The 24,017-nt window shown below is 39.3% G+C and overlaps 1 protein-coding gene across 1 annotated transcript in view; it reads right to left on the bottom strand.

The window, feature by feature from the left end:
• Positions 1 to 1,922: 1,922 nt before the first annotated feature.
• The window catches only part of PCOLCE2 (procollagen C-endopeptidase enhancer 2), a 61,703-nt gene continuing 39,608 nt past the window's right edge, over positions 1,923 to 24,017 (bottom strand). Inside the window, exons 4-9 of the mRNA XM_019438605.2 lie at positions 21,584 to 21,708; positions 18,325 to 18,461; positions 11,174 to 11,328; positions 7,058 to 7,141; positions 4,801 to 4,968; positions 1,923 to 2,500 (exon numbers count right to left, since the gene is read on the bottom strand). Of these exons, the coding sequence (XP_019294150.1) occupies positions 2,370 to 2,500; positions 4,801 to 4,968; positions 7,058 to 7,141; positions 11,174 to 11,328; positions 18,325 to 18,461; positions 21,584 to 21,708 (800 nt within the window). The 3' untranslated portion in view covers positions 1,923 to 2,369. The remainder of the gene's footprint in view (positions 2,501 to 4,800; positions 4,969 to 7,057; positions 7,142 to 11,173; positions 11,329 to 18,324; positions 18,462 to 21,583; positions 21,709 to 24,017) is intronic.

Here is a 24,017-nt window from a genome sequence, read left to right as displayed (position 1 = left end):
AAGGATGAAAATTAAGCTAGCAAGACCCCCTGAAACACAGCAGAGGATCTGGAAATGTTTTATGATGTATTAGTATGATCACCAATTTGTTCATCATGTGTATTTGATTCCCCAAGTACAATTAGCTAAAAACAAAAACAAAATACAGTCAATTATACTTTAAAAAGAAATAAAATTTTAAAAAGAAAGAACCCCTAAGAAAGAAATAATTCCTAGAAGTCATCTAGTCTAACTCCTTCAACTCATAACTGAAGAAACTCCACTTTAGTCAAAATAAGTGATTTATTGAAGAAAGAAATTAAGAAATGGTTTTTGGACCAAAAAGAGCATTGCCACTATTCAGCTTATCTGTTTTGAATAATTTAATTAGAAGACAAACCAGTGCCATACATTATTAACCACTATTTCCCTAAACAGTTGAAAGTCTTGTTTCAGAGATGTCAATGATTTAAATAGTTCAGATTACTTTTCCCAGTTTTTACCTCACTGTGACTCAAGCACCCACTTGGAAACCAATGAAAGTCTTCCTAAAGGTTAACGCAAGTGGCTGATAGCTGCACACATGTTGCCTGTTGCCTATAATGCACCAATTAGAAGAGATGAAGGAGAAAAAAGACTAAAATCTTTTTTTTTTAAAGTAATCTCTACACTCAATGTGGGGCTCAAGCTCATATCCCTGAAATCAAGAGTGGCATGTTCTAGTGACTGAGCCAACCAGGTGCCTCAAAATACTAAAATCTTTAGTAATCACTTTCACGTCTCATAACATGCATTCTTGAAAGGAAGTCACTTGCCTTGAGAAGGTTAGAGTCAATTAGACTTCTATAGTTACATCCTGGCTGGGCATAGCCGTGAAGTCCTGATGATTGTGAGGGCCTTTCTAAAAGATGGCACTGGCCAGTGAAGTTAACCAATGACTCCTGTAGTTCATCCACTTTCTCAGCTGGTGAGTTCTCTGGTACTGATGGGCAGCCCAGTGGGAGAGGTTAAGGAATGATTCCTGATCCCACAAGCAGCCCACATTCACTGCTTGCTTATGCTTGCCCAGCTACCAAAACAGAGGGATTCTTCCTTTTGAAATTCTTTTTTTTTTTTTTTTTGCCTTTTGAATGTCTGGTCACCTGTAGGGTTGGGAATTATTGTTTTTACCCAAAAGAATATTTTCCTTATTTCTAAAACTTTGGTTGTACCATGAGAGACCTTGTGATCCAAGTCTTGGTTCATCCCTGATGTTCGTTCTACCTTCTTCAGACAGCGATGGTTTGTCCCCTCTTTCGCAGCTCCTGGCCAGCAACCTCCTAAGGGTTGGTTGGCAGAGCTGTTGCAGATACAGCTGCATTTCAAACATCTGGGTGCAAACGAGGGGAGTCCTTTCAAGGCTCTTTCACTACTGAAGGAAAACAGATTTTTTTAAAAGCAATAGCAGAAAGCATCCGAGTTGATATACCCTGATCCAGTTGCCTGGGGATGAACAGGACAGGAGCACCGGGCTCACTTCTAATTTCAAGTCCTATCAAACGACCAAAGACTAGGAAACCAAAGACCAAATGCTGCAAAGTCAGAATAAGAGGGTGTTCCTCTGGGGTAGAGAGGGCCTCTTCTAGAGCAGTGAGGGCACTGGGTTGGAGTCAGGACTCCTAAGCTTGGTTGCCAGCTCTTTCTCTTGGAAGATGTGTGCTCTAGACAAGTCACCAAATATACCTGAGCTTCAATTTTCTGTTACAAAATGAAGGAGTTGCACTGGATTCCTGAGGGACACCATTCTAACACTGTCTGGTTCTACAGAGAATTATAGTCCACTTACATTATCCATCTTGTCCCTGAAGTTCTTAGAATGCTCTTTCAGCAAAGTGTGAATTGATACCAAACTGATTATGTAAAAAGCAAGGAATATTCTATAAAAACAACTTTAATGGCTGTGATAGAATCATTTAAAATATTTTATTAAGCATTGATTTAAAAAATGCAAGAGAAGAATATAACACCTCAGAGCAAATGCTTGAAGGTAAAACAAATATCACTATAAATATTGCACTTATAAAATCTCTTTTTTACATCTTCACACAACTCATTTCTAAAATATCCTTTTACAGAGATGTATAAATAAACTGCTTCCAAACTGTCAACGCTCAATACATTCAGTTTCCTATCACCGTGCTAAGTCTGCAGGTTTTCAATCGTGTATCTGCTCCTCTCTGTGCAGGCAAAGAACTTCCATCTGTGATATCGGAGGTCTCAGACCTACATCATGTGAAGAATAAATCTTTCTGAATGCTCAATGTTTAATATAAGATTTTTGTTCTACTGAGAAAAATACAGATCTTTCAAAGGCAATGACAGAATGCAGCTTAAACTGACACAGTTCACTGTTAACATTGCTTATTTTTCAAGGCATCCAGGAGCTTCTGATTCTTGGTCTTGAACATCATGATAAAGCTGTTTGGCATGATTTTGCCTCGCCCATCTTCACCCACTTGGCCCATAATAATGTAGTTTAGACCTAAAAAAAAAAAAAATATGTATATATATATATATATATATATATATATATATATATATATATAATTTTTTTCTCTATGTGTACCGTTTCGATACAATTTAGACTATAACTTACATCTAGATAAAATGATCTGCAAATGGTATAATTAATTATACATTTGTTCTATCTAGGATAAAATCAGGTATAAGCCTCTCAGAAAAAAAAATCTAAACTCCAGTAAGGAACGTGTTCCAGCTCTGCCAACACTAGAAAGATGGAAGGGAATGATGAGGCCCAGCCATGTCCTGCTCTGCAGGGCTGTGGGTCTGAGGTATTTACTGAATATGCGCTGTGTTCATGTGAAAGGCTGTCCTTCCTCAAGGGGCCTCGGTGCTCCCTGACATGCCATCCTCAGATGGCCTGTCATTATCCCATAAAGACTCTAGATTTCCCAAGCATTTGGCAACTAATGATCCACGGTCTTATGTTCCTGTTGTCGACTTGAGCTTTTTTCAATATCTCAAGTATTTGTACTATGTAAGTTTCCTGAAGGCATAGTTGCATCATATATTTCTTTGCATTCTTATAGTTCCTTACAACAAATAGGTACTAAGAAGTACTTCTATCCGTTATACGGTTTTTTGTATTACAGTGTATCTGGCTAAGTTAGGTCTAGACTGGGCCCTAAGCTGAGGTATGTTGGATTCAACTCTGAAGATTTATACTGCCTGAGAAAAAATGTCATAAAGGCAGAGTGTATTACCGCCTCCTTTATTCTCCCTCTTCGCCTGTATGTCTTAAGAGAAATACGTGTGTCCTTTTTCTCTTGCATAATCTTCCTTTGTGGGCTAACATTGTCCTCATAGTGGTCTTGAGCCTGTGAAGGCTTGGAGGGCTGGGCAGGTGGATGCCACCTCAAGGCCAGACTGTTAGCATCATTATGAGACCTTACGGTAAGTGTCTACATGTACATTATCTGATGTTCCTGCAGTTCTGGGAAGAAGTGTTAATCTTTTACAGAGCCTTTGCGATTCCCTCTGAAGGATCCATGTGAAGCCGTGAGCCTCCAGACTTTTCTGAACAACCTGAATTGTTAAAGTGGATATTCTCTCTTCATTTCTATTGTGTGTGTGTATGGGGGGGAAGGGATTGGTTTGGTTTAGTTGTGGGGGAGGTTTGTAACAAGATTGAGGAAACACATCAGCTAAGATTGGAGACAGAAATCTTGGTATACCACACAGTGGATACCAGACATGATTACCATTCCAAAGAGAGAGATCTATCTATATGTGCTGTTTATGGAAAGGTGTCTATAGATCATGAGGTGGGGGGGGGGGGGGAGTGGTAGTCGAACAGGTATAGCATGACTTCATTTGTCTAAGTGTGTACTTGCATGCTTTCTGTAGACAGAAACTTTCTAGAGGGAACTTTTCATGGTACCTCTGGGAAAAGGGAAAGGGCTTCACTTTTTATTTTATATCCTTCTCTATTTACCTAAACTTTAAAAAAAAAACATAGAACATTCATTACTTTTATAAGTTAAAGAACTCGTTAAAAAAAAATCATTTGCTCCTTGCCTCTGGCTCTGGACTTTTTCCATTAAAAAAAATTTTTTTTAATGTTTATTTATTTTGAGAGAGAGAGAGAGAGAGAGAGAGAGACTGAGCATGAGCGGGGAGGGGCAGAGGGAGACACAGAATCTTAAGCAGTCTCCAGGCTCTGAGCTGTCAGCCCAGAGCCCGATGCAGGACATGAGCCAAAGTCAGATGCTCAACCAACTGAGCCACCCAGGCGCCCCGGACTTTTTTCATTTTTTAACTTTCCTTTTTCCATAATTTCCCTTAAACTCATTTCCATGTGTGGATTTAATGAACCTATATCTGCAAATGATTCCCAAATCTTTAATTCTAGCCCATATATACCTCTCTCTTCTGAACTTCAGCTCTGAATTTCTTGTTCCTTGATGGATATTTTCCTCTAAACATAGTATTAGCACCTTAAGTGCAATAATTGAAAATCTCTTTCCCCTGAACCGCTCCTTCTGTGTCTGTTCCCTATTGATCCAACCTCAAATGCTTCTTGGACTCATTCATCATTTCCACTATCTCATCTTCTGTCACATGTTACAAGAACTGGGCTTAGAGCCCAATTCTGCCGGACTCCTAAGGCCTTCCTTCTACACCAGAAGTGGACAACACATTAGCCTTGATTTTACTTCCCCAGTCATGGCAGGGGAAGATCCACGACTTGCTCAGACTCTCTCTCGTTTCCTTCTCTGTCCCTGAGCTTCCCTAAAGAAAGACTAATGTTTTCCTCCTTACCTCTTCTGAGGAGAGGGCACTGCTTGCAGACCACGATGACCTTGGCACTCATGTTCTTGCCAGCCTGCTGAATTGCCAGATTTCCCTCTTTATAGATGTTGATGATCGAGACTGTGGCATGCAAACTTCCACCTCGGGTGACAGTTGTGATAACAGTGCCAGCCAGTACTGCAGAAGGAAACATTTAGATATATTATGACAGTGAAAGCAAAAATGTAAGCAGAACTGAAAATAATTTTACGTTCTTCTAAGCTTCAGATAGGAAACATTTTAATGTTCAAGAGAAAGCCCTAATAGAGCTATCGATGTGATTCTGCACATGTGTCACCAAAATTCAGGTTGAAGAAAAGAGGCCATGGAGCTGGAATGTTAGCCAGGTTGTTAGGTGTTGATGCCTAGGAGAGAAACCTAATTACCTGCTGCAATGCACTCTGCTGCTGAGAGGGGCTCTCTGCACTGTTTTATCCAACATGGGGATCATTTACCAAATAAGGCATAGGCTTATGAACCTTTACCTATGAATACTCAATTAAGACTTTGAATCTTTAGAGGTAATACCGTACTAAGCAGTTGCATGGTAGGGGTTTGAGCTACAAAGATCTGGGTCTTTGTGTCTGTGTGGTTGAGTGCCTACCTTTCTGTGTCTTTCCCCTCACCCCTCTCTTCAACTGTCCTCTCTCCTTGAACTTTGGTTCATCCCATGGGTCCCCATCTCTAATTATCAGTATCTGTTTCTGGGTCTTTCATATTCTTTCTTATCCACCTTGTTTATTTCATTTAACAAATCAAAGTATACAGCTGAGGTATAACAAAACATTTTCTTGCTTATAAACAAAAACACCTAACAAAATTCAGTTGCTTTTCATTATGTAACTCACTCTTTATTCCACGGTGATATAAGAGGAAAGAGTCTCACTCTGGAGGCACAGAAGGAAAGATGCTGTTTCTCAAAGGCATGATTTTGGCATTTTGTGGGTGACAATTCCATGTGGTGTAGGACTTGGCACTGAGAGACTGTTTTATGAGCCCTGTCCCTCTGCAGAAAAACCAGTAGCACCGCCCCCCCCCCCCCCCCAGTTATTGTGCCAAAACTGCTCCTTGGGGAGTGTTAGCAATGCAGGCTGAGAACCAATGGGCCACTGGTGTGAGTAGTTGGTCATTTTGCCACAGAAGAGAGTCACAATGGAACAAATCAAAGTTTGGACTTGGCTGACATGTTCTCAGGATAAAGTGAGAAGCTGCTGCTCATGTAGTGTGCAAAGTTCAGAATTCTTATTATGCCTTACTTTGATTCCTGGTGATAATTGTTAAATCTATAGCCAAGTGAAATCTGGTGGCTCCAAAGGATATAGAGGGGGAGATTTCCTTAAGCACCTCCCACCGAAGACTAACCTGGATGTGACAGCAATTTGTTTTCATTTTCATGCCTGTTATTTGAATTGCAGCATGCAAACTCCAGTAAGATCTAGGGCCCTAGATTCTTCAGTGCCTTCACACCCTCAATTAGAACAGTTTGTCTGGACTGTAGACAGTTACCATTTAAAAGGCACAGAAAAAGCAAGCCTCTTTTGGGAGACTCTGTTGTGGGTGTAACCTATTTAGGCTTTAGCAACTTCCTTTTCCTGATAAGACTTTTCTTAAATGTTCCTTTAAAAAATAACCAACATAATTAAATTTGGTATCTCTTGCTCTTAAGTGGTTTTTACAATTGGAAAAAGCTCTGAGAAATTCTAAGTCATTAGATAATACCTCCTCAGTTCCAATTTGTAAGCATTTCCAAATAGATTTCAGATTCCCAAGTTTCAATTTAGTACTCTGGAAGGACACTCAGAGGAAATACGTGAATTTCTTCTGAGAAAGGCCAGCCTGGATATGTTTCTAATTTACTTAAGTGGAATTACGGATGTGTGAAAAAATATTCCATGAAAAATATGTGAGGAAAAAAAGTATACAGGGTTTTTCAGGAATACTGAGCCAGCCAGAATACACAGAGTAGCAGTATCCTATTCCAAGAGTCAAATTATTAAGTTTATGTGAAAAAAAGCATATTTTCTGTATACATATTTTTCTCAGTTGTGAAATCTAACACTTTGAACAACACTAGCCAACTATACCTTAGTGAACAGGAAAACATTTTCGTGGGTGAATGGGGAGTGTAACTAACCCTTTACCATCACATTCAGGGCAATTCCTTTGAGACTAAGCATGCAGTCTCAAGTTTCTGATTAAAGAGAAAAGGCCCGATTTTATTTCTTACCAAAGTTACTGGAACAATAATTGCTCTCCAGAGTCCCCGTCCGTCTACACTTTTGTTGACACAGGGCCACGGTGGGTTTTAAACCTTAATTCAAAGAAGAAAGACATTAAGATTCAGGAAAATGAATTCAATTGCCATTGGTGTTTAGACCTGAATCTACTTAAAATTCCTATTTATTTCCCTGAGCCATCAATCCATCATTGCAATGGAGTAATTACATTCAAAAGAAATTCTTTATGGTACTAACTACTGTTCTCATTTCCTCAGGGTAACTCAATACTCTCTGCTGAATTTGGAACCAGAGATCAAAGATAACCCACATTTTGCCCTCTTTTCTTCCTTCTTTATACATAACACTAACCAAAAATAGATATAGCTTCCTTGCACCCTGCTTAGAAAAACCCAGTGCAAAAAATATGAACTCAGAAAATGTAGGTTAATTCTTCACTTTACAAAAGGAATCCAATGGTGCTCCCCCTGAGGATGGAGGGAGTTTTCTTGGTGCCTTTAAAATAGGCACCTGCCCAAATGTGGGTAGTACAAGGTTTTAGAAACTGTGTAAAGTGTATTATACCTGTAATGAGCTGCAATCCATCACTATACATCTATTTTGAGTCTGCCATTGCCTATAAGCATTTAAGAACTGGGAAGTAGACTAATTTAAAAATAAAAGTAGATACACAGAGTAGTTCTCCAGCAAAGGTGATTCCTCCCCTTGGGTGATGTTTTGCAATGTCTAGAAATATTTTTTGTCACAACTAGGGGCTGCTACTGGCATCTAGTGGGAGATACAAGGGATGCTGTTAAATATCCTACAATAAACAGGGCAGCCCCCAACAGCAAAGAATTATCTGGCCCAAAATGTAAATATTGCCAAGGTGGAGAAACTGTGGGTTACCAAAATGAAAATATTTAATTCCCATTATTATCAATAAAAATGTTTCCAAAATATTTGCTAATTATTCACTTATATGTGGCAATATGCTAGGAAGAACTAAACAAAACAGCTATAACAGAATTGTACTTGTTGGGCAAGAATTTGCAGCTGTAACACTGCCCTTCTAATATGTTTCTGTGAACTCTTCTCTGAATTTATTATTGATTTACTCTTACTTTGTACCCATACTTAACTCCAAAAAGGATCTCAAGTGGATCACAGTATTAAAATATGTACAATTTAATGTTAAAATACATAGAATAGCATGTGTGTGTATGTGTATACTTTTTTTTTTTTTAAATTTTTTTTTTTCAACGTTTTTTATTTATTTTTGGGACAGAGAGAGACAGAGCATGAACGGGGGAGGGGCAGAGAGAGAGGGAGACACAGAATCGGAAACAGGCTCCAGGCTCCGAGCCATCAGTCCAGAGCCTGACGCGGGGCTCGAACTCACAGACCGCGAGATCGTGACCTGGCTGAAGTCGGACGCTTAACCGACTGCGCCACCCAGGCGCCCCTATACTTTTTTTTTAAGGCAAAGAGTTCAGAAAACATTTAGAGGGAACACTGCTCCAGAAGTTGGGGACCTAAATTTACCTAATTACTGGAGTCAAAAAGTAGTGGTGCTAGTGTTTCTCCCTCTCTGATGAAAGAGCATCCTTTCAGTGGACACTGGAAACCAGCTCTTCTAAATCCCAGAATGTCAATCTGGAAGCTGAGTGGCAGTCCCACCCTGCTCCTTCTCCTCCTTCAGTAGATCCCTGCTCTCCTGCCTTTAAGTCATCACTAGAGCACCCTGACCCTTGTCACCTCCCGGTCTGCTCTCTACCTGCACTCCTGGCATGGCATCTGGTCCTCAGCCTTCCTCTTCAAGTGCACCTGCGACCATCTCGGTGGGTGTTCCCTCCTCCCAGTGCCACGGCTCCATCCTTCCCAGACTTTCCCTCGGCTCTGTCTCCATCACCCAGTCCCAGGTTCACACGTTCTCCCGTTAGTCTTTCATCACCAAGCTTTCAAGTTCACACATCCTAACATCCAGTGTAGATGCCTCTTGTTCCAGCTCCTATCTTTTCAGTCTCTTTTGCCAGTATATCCTTCTTTTTAAAAAGTTGAGGTTTCTAGAGACTGAATTCCAGCAGCCCTTATCCTTTCACTTCTAACCTCTCCCTAGGTGATCTCATTTTGGATCACAGTGTCAACCACATGTATGTTGATGATTCTCAAATTTAAATCTCTTGCTGAAATCTCTTCTAGAGGCCATAGATCGAATTGGACATGATTACTCCACTTGAGTGTCTCACAGACACGTCAGACCCAACACGCCACAGCTTAACTTATGATTCTACCCCTAAACCCCTTTCTCTGCTTCAGTGAAAGGTCACACCTTCCCCTGAATTGTGCAAACCAGAGACTTGAGAGGCATGATTCACACCTCCCTGATCTGTCTAGTACCAATAATCACCAATTAAAGACCTGTTAATATCTTCCAACGCCCCTCGCTTGCACAACAGTCAGAATTTCTGGACTCTGTGTATTTCTGTCACAGCACAGTTCACCTGGACAACCACGAGAACCTGATTGTCTTGACCCTACTATCCATTCACCTCACAACTGGCCAGAGCTATCTTCATGAAGTGGGAATCTGATCCTGAACTTTGTTTAAATCCATCAACAGTTGCCCCCACACTTAGGATAAAATACCAAAATACTTAGAAGCATAAGGAGAGAGGTGGTAGGGCCTAAAGATGGAACTAGAAAGAGAAGCTAGGTACAAAGAGTTCATGAAGGGTCTTATATATGTCATGAAGGAGTCTGGCTCCTGGGCTGCCCGATATGGTAGCCACTTGCCACATGAGGCTTCTTAAAAATCATTAAATTAAAATTTAATTCCTCAGTATCACTAGCCACATTTCAAGGGTTCAATAGTGGCTACCCTATTGGATAGCACAGGTGTAGACAATGAATTCAGGTGGGAGACATGGTCTGCTTTGTGTGTGTGGTGGGAGGCATGCAGTGGGGAGGTAAGATAGAGGAACTCAAAGATGACTTAAGAGTTTGGCTACTGATGCTGTGGACCCTGCTTGGGAAAACAGGCGGAGAAGCAGATTTGATGCACAAAATAGTGTAATAAAAACAAGTTGAGTTTGATAGGTTTTAATTTAAATGCTTAGCAGTCAACAAAACCCTAGGAGATCATTATAAATCCAGGTTGGCAATTTCAGAGGTTTAGGACTGGAGATAAAATCTAGGGAGCCACTAGCAGCACGGTGCTGCCAGATAATTCAATGGAAAGAATAAGGACACCAGGTTCCACTGAGATGAGCTGAAGAAATGAGAAACACTGCTGTAATATAGCAGTACATGTCTAGGCCACAAGGTGGCATACTTGGGGAGCACTCAGAAAAATCAGCTCTTCTACAAGTGCCTATACTCAGGTCAGCCCTACCAGGGGTGCAAGCAGAGAATGGCGGGCTATAAAAGCTGGGCTCATTTCAAACTATTTTGTATCTTAACTTCAGATCCTTCATTCCCACTTTTTTCTTTCTCTCAGATTTAGATTTTGAGATCTGAGGCCTGAAATCTCAGTGAATGGAGACTTAGTATAGGGATACACTCTTGTCTCTCCATTTCTTAGGTTATGCTCCAGACCAGTTTCCCAATTGGCTTCTATAATACCAACTTACCCCAGTTTGGGAAAAAAAAAAGAAGTATTTTGTATAACACAGTTTAGAGTGAAGCGAGAAAAACAACAACATACACATACACAATAAAACCCAAACCAAAAAACTGGCAGATGTGAAAACAGGCAGGTATCAAGGCCCTAGAACTTTAATTTTAAATACTACAATTCTATGTAATAAAAAAAAAAAGCCATAACTTTAGAGGTACCAGAAAAGAAAAACTGGGTTTATAATGATCTGTGCCTATAATAGGGTTCCTAGTAATTTTTAAGTGGTCATAATTTTCTTACATGACTCTTAAAAATTATTAGCTTATAAACTTCTTACACCTTACACTTTTTCATTAATGGAGTTATATTATTCTTTTAGATAAGTTTTCATTTTATTTAACTTAGTTTAGTTTCAAGTATCTTTGTTTTAATTTTTTTTTTCTACTTCAAAAGAATTTTTCTTATACTCCTGAGGTGTGTGCACAAACATCAAAACAGAAAAACTTACCCGTAGTTACAGGGAATGTGGTGGTAACAGGTGGTACTGTAGTTGTAGGCAATTTTTTCGGCCTGAATTTGTAGTGACCAATAAATCCATCTGCAGTTAAACTTAAGTCTGATAAAAACTGAATGAGAAGTTCATTTCCCTCAGATACAATTGGCCTAAAAGAAGAAAAACATTAAAAATTTTTTTTAAGTGGCACCTCTCTGAATTGTAGAATCCTAGCTTTCCATTTGACAATAGATCACTACATGTTTAAAAGTAAAAGTTAAGATACTTCAAAAGGTGAAAGTCTCAATGTGCTCAGAATTAATGCTAAATAGCTAACATTTACGAGTGTTCAGATCGGCACTGTTACTCACTTTCTAACAGAATAGGCAAGTGAAGTTCAGAGAGTTCAAGTAATTTACCCAAGGCCCTACAGCTAGCATGTAGGGGAGTCAGAATTTGAACGTAGGACCAGGTGACCAAAGAGACTGTGCTAGACATTGAGACCAGTGTAAACACTGAAACTGTGGCTGGTTCTTCACAAGCACCTTAGAGTCTGGCCTGACTTGGGAACCACACAGCTTCTTTTCATTAAGACTCTGGATTTGAGCTGGCCTGGGGAGCTAGGGATGCTGGCCATAGAGAGTCAGATGGAGAAATGTCATAAATGAATTCCCATGCACTGTGAAGACACAGCCAGAGGGATCATTTTGGTGGGCTGGTCACCAGGGGATAAGAAAGCCACGCAGGGTTTAACGTGACTTCCATTTCATTTTTAATGAGAGCTCTCAGGCAGGCCTGAAATGGAAATGTTTCTGTTTTATAATCTCAATAGCAGAAGGCTGCGAAGTTGAAAGAGAAAGTGATTGCTTTGGTGGTTATGAATGACATCATTAAAGAACTCTTAATTTGAAAGCTATTTTAGGGACTTGCTGGTTAGCTGGTACTAAAGATTTAGTGGCGATAATAACTGAGGCTCAAAAGCACTCCTAAGTCTTAGGGAATAACTATCATATAAAATAGTTTCATTTGAGCCTTCTCTATTATTATTTAAGCAATGGTTAAAAAATGCTGTTTGGCTAATTCTATTTCAAGACTATTTAATTCAGAAGTGGGAAAAACGAAACAAGTTATTTAATTGAGTTAATTAGTGGTTTGACTAAACTCTTTTTTGAGGCATCTTCTCAGCCAAACCACTTTGAAAATGGTTTTTTTTTTTTTACATTTATTTATTTTTGAGAGACAGAGAGAGACAGGGTATGAGCAGGGGAGGGGCAGAGAGAGAGGGAGACACAGAATCTGAAGCAGGCTCCAGGCTCTGAGCTGTCAGCACAGAGCCCAACGTGGGGCTCTAACCCACGAACCGTGGCATCATGACCTGAGCCGAAGTCAGACGCGCAACCGACTGAGCCACCCAGGTGCCCCAGCCAAACCACTTTGTAGGCATCATGAACAGCAAATAATGGGGCAACTTAATTTTTCTTCCCACCTGTCAGCTACTTTGAGTGGGGATGGTTGGGGGTGAGGAGGTAGATCTGTACTTGACCAAACCAGTTAGAAAAACTGCAGGATCTTTTCTGTCCTGAAGGCTATTAATTACCTTCTGAGCCAAGGGATGGGATGAAGCCAAAACTGAGCTTCGTGACCTACATTTAGCATTCTGGTCACAAGAGTGACCGAGATCATTTAAATAATGCTTCTGAGAATCAAGCCTTTATCAGAAACATTCTGTCTTGCTTTTGAAAACATATTCCATTCAATAAATATAAACAATATGCATGAAACAATTCCCAGCCACAATTACAAAAAAAATATGTTAAACTTGTTTACATGATAAAATTACAAAAAGCACTTATTATATGCAGCAAAGGAAACCTTAAGACCTCATCAGGTCAGCCTTCTGGGCATGATATTATAATTATAGTGATCATCTAATGTCTTTTCTATGAACTAATCTTGGGAGCATCAAATTGGAAATTAAATTTTCTCAAGGAAGAGTATTGTAGTAACAGACATTTTTGTTATGCTGCTGCTGAGCTCTAGCATGAATGTGACAGAATCACAGTGCCATAAACGTTCTGAGGGCTACGTGTGCATCCACAAATTAATGTAACAAACCACTAGAAAGGCAAGAGGAACTCTTCCTTGGATTCATTCCATACTGGCAGATCCTGGGAAGGGATGGAAGATGCTCTTTGGTCTTACAAAGCTGGCTGCGTTCACTGTCTCTGCTTTGTCATCCCATAGTCGTCGTCGTCTTCAACCACTACAGCTAGTCAACCGCCATGTCCTGCCAATCTTGCCTAAATATTTCTTGATCCACATCCTCCTCTCCATCTCTACCATCCTTCCTCATCTCCTCATCCTTCCCCACCTCCTTGACTTTACCTGGATCTCCTGCCACAGCCTTCTAACCAGACTCTCTGCTCATGTCAAGGATGGGGATTCTAAGGCACTGGTCCCGCCATTTCCTGACTAAATGTATTTGAAAGGCTCCCCTGTCTGTAAGATGTGGAACCCAGTTCAGTGCTCCTGCCTCTCTAGGCTCCAACTCAAGGTTTGGGCTCCAGAATAGCATATGCCTCCCCTGTGTTATCTCTATTGATGGAGTGTCTTCTACTTGGAATGAGTCTGTCCTCCCTTCTGCTTATGACCAATGCCAACTCTTCCTTCAAGACTAAGCTTCAAGAGGCACAATCTCCTTCAAAAAGCTTCTCCTGACCCCACCACTTGTGCTGATTGGACCAAAGGACTCCTTGTCAGAAACGTACCTGGCATATTCCTTTGCCATTTTAACTATCCGCCTCGTTTCATCCCTCCTACCAATTATCTTTGTTTTTTATTTATTGTTGTATTCCAGCTACCTAACACAGTGCCCACCACATGGCTGAGGCTTAATGAGTGTTTCTGAACTGAATTCAATGGTGTTGATACTGCACTGAACCCGACACAGGGATGATGAAGTGATCTCACCAACCACAGCACTCCTCCTTCTCTTCAGACTTTTAACAGGGGAGAAGTCCCCCAAATAGGTTTTCTCATTTTCTGCACTGCCCCATCCCAGAAGTACTCTATGAAAAAAATATTCCTCTGGTAAAAGTGTTAGTTGGAGGACTGGCTGTCAAGCTACTCCAGACAAACTCCTCAGAAGCAAGGAGCCCCCACTTTGTGACCCCCTCCCCACCTGCATGGAGGCTATCACTATGCTGGATTCTATGTTTCTCCTTTTCTTTACCAACAGATTTACCAATAAATATGCATCACTAAGCATGCTTTTAAACTTCATATAAATTGGGGTGCCTGGGTGGCTCAGTCGGTTGAGTGTCCGACTTCGGCTCAGGTCATGATCTCACAACCCGTGAGTTCGAGCCCCGCGTTGGGCTCTGTGCTGACAGCTCGGAGCCTGGAGCCTGGAGCCTGCTTCGGATTCTGTGCCTCCCTCTCTCTCTGCCCCAACCCACTTGCATTCTGTCTCTGTCTCTCTCAAAAATAAACATTAAAAAAAAATTTATAAACTTCATATAAATGAAAGGGTATGGTGTGCATTTTTCTGTTATTTTTTTTCACACTCAGCATTATAACTGCGAGATTCATCCACTGTTTTCACTGCTGCATAGTGTGAACTATTCTCTTGTTGATAAATATTAGGCTATTTCCTCTGCCCCCCCCCCCCATTACAAACAATATCGCTAAGAATACTCTTGTGTATGTCTTGTGGTACACATGGGCAAAAGTAACGTTAGTGGGCACCCCAGGAGGGTAGTGTACATATTCTCTGCTAAGTCACAGGATACATGCCCATCTTCAACTTTACTAGATAATGCCAAGCTGATTTCCAAAGTTGTTGTACCAATTTACACTTTTTATAAAGATTTAGTCACTGTGCAGCTTTCTTCCTTTGGGAATGTCTTGTCATGTCTCTTGCCCATTTTTTTTTCCTGTTGTCTTTCCTTAAATAATTTTTAGAATTTCTTGATATATTCTGGACCTAGGGGTCTTTGTCAAATATGTTACAAATACCTGTTTCTGTTTTGTGCCTTCTCTTTTCCCTCTTTAAGGTGTATTTTAACGGGCAGAAATTCTCATTTAAGGTTCCAGTGCATCTGTAGTTGTGGTTCTGTGTGTATGTGTGTGTCATTCATTTTTCCCATATGAAAACAAATTGTTCCTGCCTCATTTTTCAATGAGGCCATTTTTTACCAGCTGACCTGTGGCTCTCTGCGATGTGCCCCATGTGCAGACATGTGTGGATGTGTCTGGCCTCTCTTTGGTGTTTTCATTAGTCCATTTGTCAATCTCTGTTAAAACCATATTGTCTTAAATACAACAGCTTTCTGATATGGCTCCATCATGTAAGGCAAATCCCCCTGCCAAGTTCTTCTTCAGAACCATCTTAGTTTTGCCCCCATCCCCAACTCCCTTGCAATTCCATGAACATTTCAGAATCAGGCTATCAGGTTTAATGAAAAACCAATTTTGTTATTTTTAAATGACATTGATTTTTCCTATTCACGAGAACAGTATACAGCTCTATTTACTGAGGTTTTTTTAAATACCTTTTAGTAAGGTTTTATAATTTTCTCTTTTCAGGGCTTGCACACAATTATTAGATTTATTCTTGAGTATTTTGTATTTCTGTTGCTATTAAAATAATATTAATAAACTTTTATTCAAGCTATTTAAGAAAATATATTCTTGAATAAATTGTTTCCAACAAATAAAAATATAAATCTAAAAATCATACTTTAATCTGGTAACTAAATTATATTAATAGCTTTTCTAAGTTCAAACCAATCTTGAATTCCTGGTCAAACAGCATTTTCTATACATTGTTAGATATGACTTGCTAATAGTTTTTCCATGTTTATTTATTTTTAGAGAGAGAAAGAGAGAAAGCAAGTATGCGCACATGTGGGGAGGGGCAGAGAGGGAGAGAGAATCCCAAGCAGGTTCTACACTGTCAGCACAGAGCCTGACAAGGGGCTTGATCCCACAAACTGTGACATCATGACCTGAGCTGAAATCAAGAGCTGGGACACTTAACCGACTGAGCCACCCAAGCACTGTTGGGCTTTTCAACATTTTTGCCCTCTGATGATTTCTCTTTTTTTTTTTTTTTTTTTTTTTTTTACCAACTGAGCAATGCTTAAAAAATTTTTTTTTAACTTAGGAACACTGTTTGGTATTTGTTGTGGTAGGATTTTAAAGGCTATCTTATTTTCCATATCGCTAGGAAATGGAATTTGAAATTTTTTTTTTAAATACTTGGATATAAAGACAAAGAGAGACATGGTAGAAAAAGCTACAGCAGGATAGGGGGTCAAGAAAGGGTTACTTTTCTTCCCCTTAATTCAGGAGAACTTAAATTTTTGGCTATGGGAAACAAATAATAAAGGCAGAGGCTAAAGATGGAGATGATGGAGAAAAAAACAGGGCTACTAGGTAGAGGGGAATTTCAAGGGAGAAAAGGAGGTCAGATGGAGGATACAGATGAAAAGACTGGCTTGGAATAAAGGAGGGTGCAGTAGGCTGATAATGGCACCCCAAGATGTCCGCATCCGAATCCCTTGAACATGTGAATATGTTACCTTATGTGCGAAGGGACATTGCAGGTGTGATCAAGTTCAGGATCTTGAGAAGGAAAAGAGTATCCTGAATTGTCTACTTGGGCCCTAAATGTAACCACAGGTATCCTTAGAAGAGAGAGGTTTGACTCCAGGAGAGGAGAAGGCAATACGATGACAGAAGGACAGACAGGAGTGATGTGCTTTGAAGATGGAGGAGGAACCACAGCCAAGAAATGCAGCAGCTCTTGAAGCTGAAATAGGCATAGAAACTGATTCTCCCCTCAGAGCTTCCAGAAGGAAACAGCCCTGCTGACAGCTTAATTTTAGCTCAGTGCAAGGGATTTCAGACTTCTGACCTCCAGAATTGTAAGAGAATACATGTATTGTTTTAAGCCACTCAGTTGGTGGTAATGTGTTACAGCAGCAACAGGAAAAAAATACAGAAGGAACACCTTTGCTAAGAGCTTAGAAATGGGCCTTTCTCTAACACATTTGGCTGCAGAGTCAAGTTTGGGTATAGTAATGTTCAAATTTTAGCCAATTTGTATGTATTAACAATTCTTAATATTATCAAACAATATAAATGAATTTAAATTGAAAAAATGAATTTAAAATGAAAAATACCTTGTTTTAACTTAAATGTGTCTGGGGGAATCATAGACATGCATGTAAAATCAGGTGATGCGTATAATCGAATTATGTTTAAGCAACAGAGTAGAAAAGGGTATTTAAAAATTGACATAATGGTGACTTTGACAGCAAACTGTAGTAACGTCTTTTTTTTCCTTAAGATTTTATTTTTTTAAAAGTAATCTCAACACCCAACATGAGGCTCGAACTTACATCCCAAGATCAAGAGTTGGAAGCTCTACTGACTGAGCCAGCCAGAGGCCCTAAGCTATATTAATTTCAACTGAGGCTTTCTCCAGTATTATATGTGAAAGGGTGAAATATCTTGCACCAAAATACATGTGTTGCACCAATACAGAATAGGGAACTAAGAGGAATTAAGCAACTGGCTCGATGTCACACAGCTAGTAAGTAGCAGAGCTCTAAGCTCCATAAATGTTTGCTGATAAATACACAGTGCCTTTCAGGCTTACCCAGCAAACATTTGAGCAACACGGTGAGGAAGAGGTACAAAGCCACAAGAGGTCCAGGACAAGTCTCTGATCAGGTAAAACCACCTGGGTCATCATGAGCATCCAGGTTTCCGTATCTGGATCCCCAAATTTCAGCCCCCTGCTTTTTTCTCAGAATTTCCCCCTTCCACTCTGATGCTTGAGCTCACCTTTGCAGGGCAGTGACGTATCCAGGTATCTGGCTAGTATCTGGCTCTGGGGCATCACCAACTCTGCATCTGTTATCTGTTTGGCCGCTGAGGCCTCGCTACACTCATTAATGCCTCCTTACTCTCTGGGTTGGCTATTTTTTGTGCTGGGGCTGTATGGGACTCTACTGCCATGGAACAAACCCAAGAATTTGTGAACAAAACAACAACAGCATAGAATCTTCCAGAAAATAAAATATAATTGGGCAGTTTAATAAGAAAGAAGTTTAGAGCTACTAAAATATTAATGAAATAAAACAGGTGCTACTTACGCGGGTGGACTATCACCACAATACTTTCCAATTCTCTTAGCGTCGTTGACTTCCCCACCATTAAACACAGCCACAAAATCGTATCGGCAGTAGTTATCACGCTCGACATCAAACTTCTCAAATTTTAATTCTATAAGCTTTAGAGAAAGCACAACATTAGAAATGTCAAGATAGCTTTGAGGAATAATCTCACCCAGAAATCTTCCTCTCCCCAGATCCGTAGGATATCATGATTTTCCTTTGTCAAGAAAATATTCCTTCTGTTTGAATTATTCATTTCTTATGGTTTTCATATTTCTTCTGTAGTTTACAAAACTGTGGTATTACTTTCCTTTAATTTTTAATCATTCCAAAAGGTCATCTCAACCCTAGTTAAGATCTTAAATTTAGGAGACCTGTTCACCTACAGCTACAAAAGTATGGGAACACCACACAACCCTAGCAACCTACATTAAGACCATAACTGGATATGTGTTAGAGTGGGAAGCAGAACCTATGCCAACTTCATTCTTCTCGGAGATGTTCCCCTATGTTAGCGTATGCTGGGGTGTGGTGTAAGTGTATGCATTTGGGTGGTGGATGGAGTTGTTCCCCTTACAAGGGAAAGAGAACAACATTCCTATCACATGCAAAGGAGTCAAATTCTTTAGGACCAGAGATTCAGGAAGTGGGGACTGACTGTGATGTCTTCTTGAAGTATGTCTGAAAAGTGTGCCTACTGAGTTGAGCACAGCCTACTTGGTGATGTAGTTGATTTTTGAAGAGGTTGCATAAAAGCACTCATATACCAAGTCAGTGTTAGACTTCTTAACTATTTCTTAACTTTTTTTGCATAAGTACCAATAATAGTGTCCAAGTTATTCAAGTCAATAGGAAGTTTTGATTTAACAGGCAATCATTCCCCTCACAAGCAGATTTTTCCAGAGCACCTCCAACATATGAATCAAAGGAAATCTCACTGGGCTCATAAATACCCACGGCACCCAGACAGCTGATCTCCACTTTTGCTGGGCAGCAGGTGGGCAGGTAACCCTCCCTGCTGCTTCGGGAAGATAATGGGCATTAATTCCTGTTAGGACAGGCCCTAGATATTAGCTAAAGAAGACTCACACGCAGTAACCTAGATGAATATGATAATAGCAACAGCATCACGGAGGGATCAAAGGTAAATTTTGGCTTTGAAGATAATTGTCACATATCTACATATTTACCCACCTTTAAAAAGTCAGCACCAGTTAAGGGTGAATAATAGCTTATTCATATTTAGCAGTGCTTTAAATCGTATTAAAATACTTCCTCTCTGGGTCCAATAACTTCTCACCAGTTGGTAATAAAATGTTTTCCAGATTATTAAAAAATTGGCTGACCTTTCTCTACTTAGTCATGTAACAGCTTTTAGAGAGAAGATTAAAAAGTAAGTAAATAAGTAGGAGAATAGAGGGGGAAACTATGATAAAAAATGAAGGTTAAGTCTTTATTGGAAGAAAATGCCCAGAGATTGGCACAGAAATTACTCAGGATTTAATTTTCCCAGTTTATTCTTCTCTGACAGCGCTTCCAGTGATTTCAGACATTACAACAATGATTAAAAACTCAATTGGCTAAAGTAAAAAATCACATTAATAGGGGCGCCTGGGTGGCGCAGTCGGTTAAGCGTCCGACTTCAGCCAGGTCACGATCTCGCGGTCCGTGAGTTCGAGCCCCGCGTCAGGCTCTGGGCTGATGGCTCGGAGCCTGGAGCCTGTTTCCGATTCTGTGTCTCCCTCTCTCTCTGCCCCTCCCCCGTTCATGCTCTGTCTCTCTCTGTCCCAAAAATAAATAAAAAACGTTGAAAAAAAAAAAAAATCACATTAATAAAATGAAACCCAAGTTTAAATTTAAATAAAGAGATAATAGAAAAAATATGCTGAATTGTAATCTGCAAGTATAATTAAGTTGAAATTATTTAAACCAATATATTTACAAATGTCACAGAAAGAAAAGTGACCAAAACCATCTCAAGAATTACATACTGCTTAAATGTTGAGAAATGTGATTTTTAAATGTTACTTTAAGCTATAAAAAGTTAAATAAGTTTATAAATCTTTCATCAATAAGTAAATGACCAGATTTTTATTCTTAAAAATAAAACTGGGTTTGGGGATTACGCTCAAAGTGTGTGTGTGAGTTCAAATCACCAATCTGCATGGTACGTTTGCCTGAATAATTTAACATTAAAAAATGAATATATGGCAAATAGTATCTGTGTAAGTGATACAAAAGATGAGTTTATTTTTTATTTTTTTTAATGTTTTATTATTTATTTTTGAAAGAGAGAGAGGGAGAGAGAGAAAGGGGGGCGGAGGAGCAGAGAGAGAGGGAGACACAGGATCCAAAACAGGCTCCGGGCTCTGAGCTGTCAGAACAGAGCCCAACATGGGGCTCAAACCCACAAACCATGAGATCGTGACCTGAGCCAAAGTAGGACCCTTAACCGACTGAGCCACCCAGGCGCCCTTCAAAAGATCAGTTTAGAAGAGTTTTTTTTAACAGTACCATAATGATCACCATCTAGTGTGTGATTAAAGTCTGTAGTGTTTGTAACAATAATAATTCTTTGTTTTCCAACATCCACAAAGTAGACTTGGTCTACTCCCATGCTAAGTTTTCTCCTGTAATTAATATCTAAAAGTGGTTCCCAGAAAAGATAAAATTTCATATAACCACAAACTAATAAGCACTGGAAAACTAAGAACTTCTCTCTTGATTGTTTTAGAGGATTGCATAAAGTTATTTGTGGGGAACCTGAACAAATTTTATGTTAAACAACAACCAAAAAAAATCCACAGAGCAGATTAGCTTTCAGACTTGTTCTCTGAGGGGAAGATGTGGTGTGCTTGCATTGGCTTTGTCCCAGTGAAGCTGTCAGGTGCATTTAGCGTGTGAACAAATGGCAACCTGAAATGTGTACATGTACTTGGGGATTCTAACCCTCCCGTATTTAGTCACTGCTGCTTATAACATTTTCCACAGGGTTAAACAATCTCACAGGGATTTGCTTACTATTTACATTGAAATTTAAAAATTGTATTTCTATAATTTATATAATTAAATACATGACTTAGCAAAAGCAATTTTAATCTGGGTCTTTTATGAAGAGATACCTGTGCCCAGCAGGGCCTTCCTCACCCTGCATGCTAAGCTCTTGAAAGATGGGCCCCTCATACCATCTAGGCAATTCACATGTGCATGCTTTCTTCAGATTTTCAGGGAAGCTTACCTGATTCTTTGGGGCTACAATATGCCACACACAAGTGACTCCTGCAGGGTAATCACGGTCAGGCCAGTTGGGGGTTTTAAAAGAGCCAGAAGGTCTTTCAAGGCGTCCTCCACAATACTGATCCCCTAAAGTTATTAAGTATGAAAAAAAAATCCAAGTTTATATCCTGATATAGGTCATGGCAATGCAACTATAAGGAGATTGGGAATTTGGAAAATTGATGATAGTACAGTAAATAAAGGCAATGAGAGAAGCTCTTAAATTTTTTCTTAAGAAATGGTCTCCACATACATCTCCCTGCCCTCCACACACATGCTGAATGATCTCTGTTACTTGACATATCACATCAGCACAAGAGAACATAGGAGTAGAGTGAGAGCTATCGCTTCTTTTCTTTCTTTCATTTTTTTGGACAAGTAAAGACAAAATCTTTGGCCAAGAACTCATTCAGAAATCATGCAGGCTCAACAAATTACACAGATTTTAAGAACCCTCAAGGCAGAGGTATTTATTAATAGGATTAAAACCCAGGTGCATGGACAAAATTTGAATTAGTTGGCATATAAAACTCCCACTACCAGAAAACTTTATATGCTATACATCTTTAATATTTTTAGGAATAATTTTTGTTTGTAAAAATAATACGGGTTTATAAATTTTCAGCAATACAGAAAAGCATCAAAAAAATAAAAAATTACCCCAAATCCAACCACCTAAAACTAACCACAATTAATATTTGAGAAACATCATTTCAGACATCTTTATGCACATGGACTGATAAGTCAAGAGAAATAATTTTAGAAAGATATTTTAACACCAAGTTCTAAATTTAATTTTACTTGAATTTAACTAACAGAGAAAAACTGAATTCAAACTAAGGGAACTAATATACTTTAAATATTTTTTTGACACAGAAGATAATAATTCTTAAAAGGCATCTCTAAGAAAATGTGTTATAAAAATTGAGGTTGGATAATTTATAAAACTTTTACTCATGGAAAATTTCAAGCATAAACAAAGTAAACAGAATAACATAATGAGCTTCTATGTATCCATCACCCAATTTCAACAATTATTATCATTCTACTATTCTTTTTATTAATACTAATGTGCAATCCCCACCACCTGATGATGATGATGATGATGATGATGATTGACAGATTTCAGGGAGATAAATTCATGTACAATGAAATGCATAAATCTTAGCTGTACTAATTTGAAAAATTGATCTGCCCCTGAAAGCCAAACTACTAGGATGATACAGAATCTATTTCCTACCAAACTTCTGTATCCCTCCCCAGTCAGTCTGCTGCCTCTCCACACCACTTATCTGAAAAATTCCACCGTAGTTTTACTCTGGACCTTCATATAAAAGGAATAGTGTATTGTGTATTCTTCTGTGTCTGGCTTCCCCTGCTTATAGGGGGAGGCATTCATGTTGCTGTGTGAGTTGGCAGTTTGTTTCTTCACTCCGCTGAGTAATATTCCAGCATATGGAAATACCTCAGTTTGTTTACCTCTTCTCCACTGATATTCATTTGGGTGTTTCCAGTTTGGGCTATTGTGAATGGACCTTCTGTGAACATTTTTGTAGAAATCTCTTTGTGGACATGTGTTTTCATTTTGCTCGCACAAATACCCAGGAGAGCAATTCCTAGTCCAAGAGTAGATGTAGATGTAGATGTTTAGCTTCAGAAGAAACTACTAAAAATTTTCCCCTAGAGGTTGCAGCATTTAAATCTTTTATTTTTTTTATTTTTTATTTTTCCCTGAGAGAGACGGAGTGTGATAGAGGGAGGGGCAGAGAGAGAGGGAGACACAGAATCCGAGGTAGGCTCCAGGCTATGAGCTGTCAGCACAGAGCCTATCGTGGGGCTCAAATGCAAGATCAAGTCGGATGCTTAACTGACTGAGCCACCCAGGTGCCATGAAAATTTCTCTTTTTACTTAGATTTCTATAATTTTAATGTTCCTCAGTATGGCTTTTTTTTTTTTCGGTCCTGTTTGGGGTTTGTTGATCTTCTTGGCCCTATAAATTAATGTTCTTCACTAAATCTGGGTAGCTTCAAACCATTATTTCTTCAGACATTTTTCCTGCACTATTATCACTCTCTTCTGGGACACAAATTACACATTAGATCACTTGATATTGCCTCAATGGTCTCTGAGGCTTTTTACCTTTAATCTTTTTTTCTCCTGGTTCTTCAGACTAGGTCATTTCTATTCAAATCCACTGACTCTTCTACCATCCCCAATCTGCTCATGAGCCCACCAGGTAAATTTTTAAATTTCAGACTCTATCTTGCAGTTCTAGAATTACTTTTATTCTTTTTTATAGATTAGCTTCTCTTCTGAAATTTTCAGTCTGTTACTTATTACACATGTATTTCCCTTTAAGTCCTTAGATTTTATGTCCTTAGACATATTTATAATA

Source organism: Panthera pardus, unplaced genomic scaffold, assembly GCF_024362965.1.
Source record: "Panthera pardus isolate Hobbes unplaced genomic scaffold, ASM2436296v1 HiC_scaffold_16, whole genome shotgun sequence".
Classification (NCBI taxonomy): domain Eukaryota; kingdom Metazoa; phylum Chordata; class Mammalia; order Carnivora; family Felidae; genus Panthera; species Panthera pardus.
Note: the sequence above shows the minus strand (reverse complement) of the source record. Positions and strands in the feature narration are given on the sequence as shown.